Consider the following 10395-nt stretch of genomic DNA (forward strand, 5'->3'; position numbering starts at 1 on the left):
ATAAAAGCCCCTGGGTAGTATAGTCTAGTGTTTTGCCTGCACAACCCTCATTCTGGGGGACCTTAGGGGTTGCAGGATACATTCACCTGGATAGCCCAGAGGGGATAATGACACTCTATGAGGTGGCTGTGCAGGTCAGGTGAACATATCTTCACAATAGTGGAGGTGGAAAGTCACAGCCTTCTCTCCTACTCTACAGTCTCTCCTTAAAGGGCTGCAGAGCATTCTGGTGCATTAGAGGCTCATTTACTTAACTGGTCCCCAGTAGGTCAGTCTGGCTGCTTCTGGTCTCTGGCCCTAAGGGCATTTGCCCCAACACTCATGAGCAACTCCTGGAGTCATCTTCTTAAGTAGAAGCCCAGCCAAGTGTGTGTGTTCACACCTCAAGTGATGTTCCCTTAACTACCTCAAGAGTGGTTTCCACTGAACACACAGCCTTTGCTGAGGGGGCTTGTGGCTCTACCCTGAAGGAGTCTGATTCCAGACCTACAAATAATCCACACTTATTCAGCTCACTGTTGCATAATTAGAACTGCAACTTGGCAAGGAGAAAAACGATCCCATGTGCCACAGCAAGACAACTAGTAGCTAACATCCAGGTGTAGATTTTTTCAGATTTTAAATATAGAAAGCCTCTGCTTTTTTTTTTAAGAGAGAGAATTTTTTAATATATATTTTTTAGTTTTCGGTGGACACAACATCTTTATTTTATTTTTATGTGGTGCTGAGGATCGAACCCAGCACCCCGCGCATGCCAGGCGAGCGCGCTACCGCTTGAGCCACATCCCCAGCCCAAGCCTCTGCTTTTTATAAACCACATGATTCTCTACATGCCACATATTGATACAATGATGGAGTCACACCCTGCACAGCATCTCTGGCTTGCCTCCTCTTCTACAGAGCGCGTTCCTCCTGCCCTATCAACATGGAAAGGAGGGAGGACAGAGTGCAGCAAGGTGGGGGTCAGGACCTTCACCCTTCCTATGACAGCCTCTCAAACTCCTAGGGAGTTGCTCCCATGTTATAGATGAGGAAACTGAGGAAAGGACACTTGACCGTTGGGGTAGTCAGAACTGGAAACCCTCCTGGCCCTGATGAGGGCCTTCTATCAAAATTTTGGGAATCCAGAGGCTACACTGGCCCAGCGGTGGCACTGTGCACTCGCCCCAAGCGGTCTGGGATAGATGTAGTGCCTGACCTCTGACCACACACCCCCGCCCCCCACCCCGTTAACCAGCCACGCCCAGACCACGCCCCCGTGGGCCAGGCTTCGCCCCCAGCCCAGGGCCCACACCTCCGCCTCACGTTTGTACTACTGACCCCAACCTCCACTTGGTATCCCTCCTGGAGGGCATGGCGGTGGAGGCGGAACAGAGGCTCAGGGCTACGGACTGGTGGGACAGGACGGGGGGTGGGGGTGAGGGGCCCGGGTGGCCAGTGCCTCTGCCAGTGCCTCGCAGTACCGGGATGAGAGCTGCAGGTCAGGACAAGAGCTCCAGGGCAGCCCCGCGGCTGCTGACATTACAGCGACATCTGAGCTGCCCCGAGGTAAGCGGCACAGGCCTGGACACCAGAGTTCCTGTCTCCTAGGGAGTCATATGCTCCCATGTTTTAGATGAGGAAACTGAGGAAAGGACACTTGACCGTCGGGGTAGTCAGAACTGGAAACCCTCCTGGCCCTGATGAGGGCCTTCTAGCAGAATTTTGCCTGGGCTGTAAGCTCCTAGGGCACCCACGAACCAGAGTCGCAGGAGAGCTCTGGGTTCTGGGAAAACAAAGTCACGGACAGGTTGGAACTGAGGGGCTGGAGGGAAGAAAAGTGGGGGTCTTTAGTGGGTGACAGTGGAAGACAGAGCAGCGTTGTTTGCAAACCTGGTACCTCCTCCTGCTACTCAGCAGTTCCAGTGACCCTTGCACTGGGCCTGACTTCCAGGCATTTGGGCTGTTTACTCTTATCACAGAGATGTGGACAGACTGGGGCCTGTGTACAGAGGCCCTCGGGAGCTCACCCTGCCCCTCTTGTGATCCAGAGCAGTGGCCAGGAGCCTGAGGACAGCCCGTTGACCATACATGTGCTTGACACTGCCTCTGGGCTCCCAATCCCCGGCCTCTGCCTCCATTTGTCCCAGCTTGAAGACCTCAGCCAGCAGTGGACAGAGCTAAGAAAAAGGTAGGAGGTAGGCCCTGGGGATGGGAGGGAATCTAGAGCACCTGCTCCTCCAGCACCAGCCCTTCCTGAGTCCCACCCTGGGACACATCCCAGACAGTCCAGGAGTGAGGGCACTGAGGCCTAGAGGACAGAGATGACTGCTGCTCAACTGCCCCCTCAGTCTGGGGGCCCACAGGTTCACAGCCTGGCCCCTCCCTACTGACTCTCTCAGCTTCACTTTCCTCACTGAAAACCAGAGGACAATGGAAGTAGACGTCTCACCAGGTGTGAGCATCCTGGGACAATGCCATAGAATGGGCTGAGGCCTGCTGGGGTAGGGGCAGTGTGTGTTTCCTTGCCACCATGCCCATGGCCTGAATTAATACCCGAGGTGGCAGCTAAAAGGCCTCACTGTCCGCCTGGTTAACAGCAGGCTGAACACCCAATTTCTGCTTTTATTCTCCGTATACCCTCTGGGTAGGAAACAATAATTACCATTTTACAGATGGGAAAACAGGTAGGATGAAATAAAAGCTGGGCTTCCTCAGCCTGATGTGCTCACAGAGCCCAGGCCTTGGGCCCCTGCTCCCTGCACAGGCTCTGCTGGAGAAAACCCTTGAGTTTGGCTCTATGAGTGGGTTTCGCAAACCCTCCATCTTGAAGGAGGCAGGCTCCAAGCTTCAAGAGACTCTCTTCCAGCCTGGGAGTGGGTGGGCAGCGGGAGCAGGTTACAGAAAGGAGGATAGGCGCTACAGGTTCAGGGTCAAGGATGGGGCTTGTTTTCTACCTGTTCAGCTTTTCACAAAAGTCAGGGGGTGCCATGCATAAGGGTGCACATCTGTAATCCCAGCAATTCTGGAGGCTAATGCAGGAGGATAGCTAGTTCGAGGCCAGTAACAGCAATTTAGTGAGACCCTGCCTCAAAATAAAAATTAAAAGACTGGATATAGCTCAGTGGTAAAGCACCCCTGGGTTAAATCCCAGTAATAAAAAAAGAAATGAAAAGTTTGGGGATGAGGGACAAGATCTCATCTGAGCATTACTTCAAGTCAGCATGGCACTGCGCAGACCTGGCGTCCCACCCACCACAATGTGCACGTGCTTCCTCTGCCCCTCACCAGTGAGACACGCTTTACAGTCCAGCTGGTCACATGATGTGGGGTTTTGAAAAGGAGACTTAGCCAAACCTTTAGAACTCTCCATGAGGGATCAGCCCACTCCATGTGGACCCTTTGTGCTGTTGGAAATGGGCCACCATGTAGATAGGCAGTTATTGACCCAGAAAGCCACACACAACACACTACGTGAAAATACAGCTTATGAAACATGAATAATTTGTTTTGTAAAAATGTTTGTAAATACAGGCTGGGGTTATGGCTCAGTGGTAGAGCTCTCACCTAGCCATGTGTGAGGCACTGGATTCAATCCTCAGCACCACATAAAGATAAATAAAGGTATTGTGTCCATCTACAACTAAAAAATATTTTTAAATGTTTGTAAATAAACATAGTTAAGCTTAGAAAAAAATCTAAGAAAAACATGCCAAATTTGAAGTGATTATTGCTCATAGGTTAAACTGGGAGATTTTTCCCTTTTTGCTTCTTTATTGATTTCTTAAAGAGGCAGTGCAACAATGTCTCTAGAAACTGCCCCACAATCTCTGTTCAGCCATGTCTGCATCAGCCTGCACAGTGTCTGAGGCCAGGGGGTCAGACCCAGGGGGGATGGGGAAGGGTGGCTCCACATCTGACCTCAGCAGCCCATCCTCTCCCCAGCTACACAGACCCAGATGGCCACTGCCCTGGGCTCCTGAGGACAGGCCAAATGAAGCCAGGCACCTATAAGCTGTCCTTTGACACAGAGGGCTACTGGAAGGAGATGGGGCAGGAGAGCTTCTACCCATATGTAGAGGTGAGTGCCATGGCAGGTGGAGAGGGTGGAAGCCCTGACTCACTGACCTGCAGGCCAGGCTTCATGGGCAGACTGGTCCCACTTCTCTCAGGGAGGTGGCAGGCACATGAGTTTGCCTGCTTTGAGTTCCTACAAGAAAGGGGTCCTGGGACCTGGGGCATCAAGAGACTCCGTGTCAACATGCCCATCCATGAGCATCCATGAGTCAGGCTTGGGGGGGTGATTCACCCCCTCTTCATAGATAGTTTCCATCTACACCAACGCTAGCTCCTGGGCCTTCCCTTACTGCTCCCCCCACCCCCTCCACCTGGCTTTTTCCACATCCAGCATGCCCGGAGGAGGACTCAGCCCTCAGGAAGCTTCTAATCCACCACTGGGTTTCAGCTAACCCTTCCCCACCATCCAGGCCGCTTTCCCAGGGAGCATTGAGGGCAGGTGGCTCCTGTGCTGTGGTCCCTCACTGTCTTCTGGTGCCTTTCTGCTTCTCTCAGATTGTTTTCACCATCATCAATGAAACCCAGAAGTTCCACCTGCCTCTGCTGCTGAGCCCATGGTCCTATACCACCTACAGAGGGAGCCAGAGCTAGAGGGCAGCTATGACTCCGGTGGATAAAGCCAGTGCTGCATCCACAGACCTACTCCTGATGGGTTGCCGTGATTCAGGTCAATAAACTCTGGTTGCATCTGCAGTGCTTGTGTCCCAGCCAGAGTGTGGGTAGGTTACCTTGGATCCTCCCAGCCCTTCCTCAATCATAAATGAATCCTGTAGAGTTGGCTTCTTGATAGCTCTTAGACCTCTGCTCCTCACCCATCCCAGCCTGGCCTGCTGTCTGGCCCTGTGTTCCCCATCTGATCCTCATACCAAGACTCCTTCATGGTTTCCATCCAGCCCTACACACTGGGGTTTGGCAGATGCCTTTTACAATCACCCTCAGCCCTGCATCCCGAGAGCTGGGTGTTCCCCAGGCAGCTCAGGGGTTGCTCACCTCAAAGGCTAGTATGCAGCCTTGGTCAGGATGGTGAGAGTGGGTGGGCGGGTGGTACAGCAAACCCAGCTGGAGTGCTGTAAACAGGGATGAAGAACCTTTACACACAGCTAATCCTTTGGTCCTGGAATTTTTGTGTTGGGCAGAAGGCATTAATGGTCAGCCAAACTGTGTGCTGATGAATCACCTTGGAAAAGCTACCTGTGGTACTTCTCAGAATGAAAACACCTCCACAGATGGTGAGGGACCCTCAAGTCCATGCTGCACATCTGCCTCTCTGCAGCAAGCCTGGCACCAACAACAGAGATGCCTGTGGGTGGAGGCTCTGAGCCTAGGAAATACATTTAGGATCCCAGCAGTGAAGCAAGATGTAAGGCACAGTTGGGATTGCAGACATTCTTTAAGCCAGGCACAGTGACGCATGCCTGTAATCCCAGCAGCTCGGGAGGCTGAGGCAGGAGGATTGTGAGTTCACAGCCAGCCTCAGCAACTTAGCAAGGCCCTAAGTAACTCAGCAAGACCTTGTCTAAAATATAATATAAAAAGGGGTGGGAGGACCTGGGGTTGTGGCTCAGCGGTAGAACGCTTGCCTAGTATGTGCAAGGCACTAGGTTCAATCCTCAGCACCACATAAAAAATAAAATAAAGGTATTGTGCCCAACTATGACTAAAAAACAAACAAAAAGGTTTGGGGATGTGACTCAGTGGTTAGGCACCCCTGGGTTCAATCCCCAGTATCAGAAAAAAAAAAAAAAGTATAACAAATAGATATTCTTTATTCAGAGGCAGCGGCAGCCCCCAGCACCACCCCCATTTTGCCCCGAGTCCTTCCATAGACCTTTTTTTTTTTTTAAATGCAAGCCAGACAAAGAAGTCACATTGTCCACAGGTTACATAAGTGGGTGCAGGTTCACAGACAAATGTCTACAACCTTGAGTACATACACTGAATCAGGGTGCTCATGACCTTGGCTACATACTAAATACATAACCCAATGAAATCTCCACAAGGGAGCCTGACTATAGCCATCTTGGGTCTGCCCTACATGTCCTTGCCCTAGAAGCATCTACCCCTTGATGAGCTGGCCTCCCCTCAATGGGCCTGTCAAAGGCTCAGAACCAGCTGTTTCTAACTCAGGAGCAGCAGCCGTGTCTAGGAGGTGACACTGTGTTTGTCTCCAAGGGCTCCAGTACAGCTGCACCTGGACGCTAGCCATGGCCTGGAAGCCACCAGTCAACCCAGCTGGTGTCGTCAAAGACCCCTCACCCTGTGTCACCTGTTTCTTCTGTAACTGCTCCAGACAGGTGGATGGAGCAGAAGGCCTGGCCAAGCACTAGAAGCTTGACAGGCAGGTGTCAGAGGAACCAGGAAGTTCTGTTGGAGGTTCCAGCTTCCTGATTCTTCAGCTGAGAACCTCCTGTCCTCAGCTGGCCCTTGGGGGTCGAGACCTCACCAATTTTGTTTACTGCTATTCCCACCCATGCCCAGGACAGTCCTAGCAGAGCAGTGCCACATGGAGGAGTGGATGTTTTGAGTTCTGCTCAGACCTCACTCCCCCAGAACTCAGGAAGAGAGTAAGGGGCATGTAAGTCCCTGGTACCCACAGCCTACATGTTTCCCATTGTTAACTGTATGCCTACCAAACCAAGCATCCTGGGGCCTCCTAGTGCTGTGGCCACCCCCCAGGCCTGTGTCTAAGTCCATCATCAAGTGACTGAGGGACTTGGGCCCACAGATTCCAAGAGCACCTTTTCTGCTCCCAGGACATCTTTGGGCTCTACTTGGTGACAGGAGCCTGGCATACCACAATGAGCCACTGGAAAACTGGAATTGCAAGGCTGAGAGGTTATGAGGTGCCATGAGGTTAAGGAGGGGTCAGCAAGACCCAAGAGCAAGCAAAACCCCTGAAAGGAAACTGCTGGCACACGCAGGCCTGAGGCACAGATACCTGCAGCACCCTTGCCCTGCTCTCAGGTTTCAGGAAACCCTCCTCCAGGGGTAACTGAGAGGTCACCTCTGTGCTTATCTCAGGGGGCAGAACACAGAACCAAAGGGTCCCACCACAGGAGACAAGGTCATTTACTGTGGGTAGGAGGGGGGCAGCCACCAGCCCTGCCCCAGGAACCCCTAAGTCTACCTCAAGCTTGCGGGACATGAGCCTCAGTACTGCAGGATCTATGCTGGAGGTCACCAGTGCTTTGGTGAACTACACCTCCCTCTTCTCCATGGCAGTATTCAGTGCCTGCAGTTGGCACTCCAGCACCAGGTTCCAGAAGTCTGTCTTCTGCCTCACTTCCGGGATGGCCACTATGAACTTCCAGTAGAGCTCATCCTGCTCCCGCCACATCTGTGTAGACTAGACTGTGAAGGGCCACAAGTTCCTCACCCAGGATGTCTCCCTGGGGAGAAGCCACTTCCCACCTCTGCCCCTGTGTGGGGCACACTGCCTCTATAATGGCACACATTTTCACTAGTGCCCCAGTCCGTGGCATATGGGTAAGTGTGCTCTTCACACTGCCTGCACTCCACCCTCTGTGCACGAAATTAAAGGTGTATAGCTGTCTACACAGTGGGAGACAGGAGAAACATTAACATGAGCCCTCCTTCAGGAAACAATGGGGTGTCCTAGTAGGAGCTGAGCAGCCCCACCCTGAAAGCTGCTCTACAGATGGGGCAAGGCCAGCCTTGCCTGAGTTAAGGCTGTGGGCTTAGGTGAGATGTATCCCTGATCGCCCCGAAATGAGAGCCAGGGCATCATACTACCAGCAGGCAATGTTTGCAAGAGGGTCCTCAGAAACTCTACCTGCCTTCAAAATGCCCCACAGGGCAGGTGTAGAGCAAGCCTCACAACAACCACCTGCTGACCAGTAGGACTGTCCCTTCTCACCTTCTACCCTTCTTTTTCTTAATAAGAATTAGAAAACATTGAGACTTTATAGTGAAAGTAAACACCTCTCTAACCCCAATTCCTGGAGGCCACCATGTAATCATTCAGTGACCCTTTTCAGAATGTTCCCTACAGAAGTAAAAATATTTATTCTTACTAGGAAGGAAACAGGATTGTGCTGTCACACTGCAGCTTTCCACACGGAAGTGTTCCTTAGAGCACAGCCAGGGCAGCACATGCATGATCCCATATCCCCAACTACTATACAGAGTCCCACAGACCTGCCCACAACTGCTGAGAGCCACAGCCGAGTCAGAATGGCCCCTGGCATTTTGCCAGAAGTAATGGTTGAGAGGTGAGCCATTAAGATGATGGTATTAAGTTAAGCTTAATTATAATTGCTGTGACTGGATGATGCTGGATTGAAACAGGCTGTGTATTCAATTGTATATTAGACCTTTACTGTCCGCCTCAGGCACCCATTGAATTCTCGTGGGGGTTTCGAGAGTGAGTGCGTTCTCTCCTGGAACACCACAGCCCGGTGGTGTTCCAGGAAGGAGTTCCGGTTGGTGTGTGGTGTGTTCCTGGAGGAGCCGTGTGGGTGGTATTCGGGAGAGTTCCCGGGGAGTGTGCTGGTGGAGATCAGAAATAAACTTTGTTCCTGCTTGAGTGGCTCGTGATTTGTGCCCAGCCAGACCGCGGCATACAACCAATCCCGTCAGCAGATTCAGCTGACAAATCTGAGCTCCACACCTCACTCACCTTGAACCACTGCTGCAGCTGCATACCTCTCAGTCTTTCTTTGGATCTTAAAATGTGATTTCATGTGCTGGAGAACAGAGAGTGGGGGATAGAAAGCATTCATGATTTACAGGCTTCTGGGAGACAGCAAGACCAGAAATAATGGCTAGAAGCAACTGGCTTGAAGACTCCAGGAGCTGGGCCCCACCTAGGCCAGACAGTGGGATATGTGGAAGAACAAGGCCTCATCTCCCTCAGCACCCACCCACTATTGAGCCTCAGAATAGTCAAAGGAAAGAGAGATCCAGCATCCCCATCTCTCCCTTCCTGCCCTAAGGGCTGAGCCCTACTTAGGAGATATCCTCAGATATGCCTTCTTTCCTGAGCCCAGGAGAGCATGTGTCATGGAGATAACAAACACATCAGGTCACTCATAATCATGATCTGCCTGTCCCTTTCATAGTTCCCAACCCTCCTCTGCCTTTCTCACTCATCTCCTGTGACTGAGCACCTCAGCACCCAGCTGGAGAGTGTAACTCAGTCACCCATAACCTTGGCCTCCCACATATTCCCCCTTTCTTAATATAAAAAAAGAATGTAACTGGGAAATTTTCTTTCAGTCACTTGGCTCTTGGTCCAAGGTCATCACAATCTGCTATTGAAACACAAAAAGAATTAGTAGAAAACATATTATCTTCATAACAGTCAACACAATAATCTGGATGATTATTACCTTGCCAAACACTCATCAGAAGATTTTTGATCTTTTCCCAATTTTATTGGGACGCATTGTTTTTGGCCATAGTAACAGACATTTTCATTGCCATGGCATTTAGGCCTCTCCATAAACCATAGAGCAAAGGGCTCACGCACATTATTCATTACATTGTCTTCTAGAACATCATTACTTAGTTCTCATCCTTCCATCAGCACTTATCTGACCATGAAGGAAGTTGGATATAATTTAAGTCAAACATTAAGAAAATCCATACATTCTAAGTTTTAAGACATAGCTACAAAGGCCAAAATTGAACAAGCAAGGAATAATATTTAAAGTAGTCACTTTAGGGATTATGAGATCAGCAGTTTGTCTAGGTCTGGTTAATAGACATACACCTGTTTGAAAGCCTGAATATTAACTTCAGCATATTATAGTTCTGAAATATTAGCTGGCAATAATTAATGAGGCAATAAGTTGTATTTTTATAGGCTACAGGATATTTATCACTTTTTCTCTTTACTCTCATATTTAAGGAGTTAATTAGGTCTGTCAGTAATACAAATACCCTTGCAAAAATCTATTTTAATAATCTTTCCAACAATTGTTCATTGTAAATGTAGTCACTAAAGTGACTACATTTAGTCACTAAAGTCCAGCATAATTGGCTGGCTTGGGTTTTTTATCTGCTGTCTAGCATAAGTTTCTGTCACTGGTGTGGTCAATTTGTTGCTCTGCTATTTGGCTACCTCAGTCCCGGGGGAGCTGGTGATAACTGGCTGGTGACAAACCTCAAGTCAATGTCCAGTAGCTCAGTTTCTTTTTGGAATGTACACAACTATTATAGGGTTTAAGTGGGGCGTGCCTGTCAATCTACATAAGCAAGATAATATCCATAAGCCAATCATCTTCTGCCTAGTGTAACCATACTGTGAGGAAACTCTATATGCTTGTAGCTGTTAGTTGCAACTGAAGGCTTTTCTAACATTTTCTCCTCTTCTAT

General features: G+C 50.1%; 1 protein-coding gene across 1 annotated transcript; it reads left to right on the forward strand.

Annotated features, from left to right (window-relative positions):
- Positions 1 to 1467: 1467 nt before the first annotated feature.
- LOC114102968 (5-hydroxyisourate hydrolase-like) lies at positions 1468 to 4647 on the forward strand. The gene is made up of 4 exons (XM_071602411.1): positions 1468 to 1548; positions 2031 to 2170; positions 3925 to 4060; positions 4552 to 4647. Exons 1-4 carry the CDS (start codon positions 1468 to 1470, stop codon positions 4645 to 4647), a joined length of 453 nt encoding a protein of 150 aa, XP_071458512.1.
- Positions 4648 to 10395: the final 5748 nt, after the last annotated feature.

The sequence above is a fragment of the Marmota flaviventris genome, chromosome 15, assembly GCF_047511675.1.
Source record: "Marmota flaviventris isolate mMarFla1 chromosome 15, mMarFla1.hap1, whole genome shotgun sequence".
NCBI classification, from domain to species: domain Eukaryota; kingdom Metazoa; phylum Chordata; class Mammalia; order Rodentia; family Sciuridae; genus Marmota; species Marmota flaviventris.

Bases quoted from the DNA above. Each gene is read 5' to 3' on its own strand.
- LOC114102968 (XM_071602411.1), top strand. From the start codon at position 1,468: ATGAGAGCTGCAGGTCAGGACAAGAGCTCCAGGGCAGCCCCGCGGCTG. The intron at 2,171-3,924 runs GTAGGAGGTAGG...TCCTCTCCCCAG, and splicing joins TGGACAGAGCTAAGAAAAAG to CTACACAGACCCAGATGGCC. The intron at 4,061-4,551 runs GTGAGTGCCATG...TGCTTCTCTCAG, and splicing joins GCTTCTACCCATATGTAGAG to ATTGTTTTCACCATCATCAA.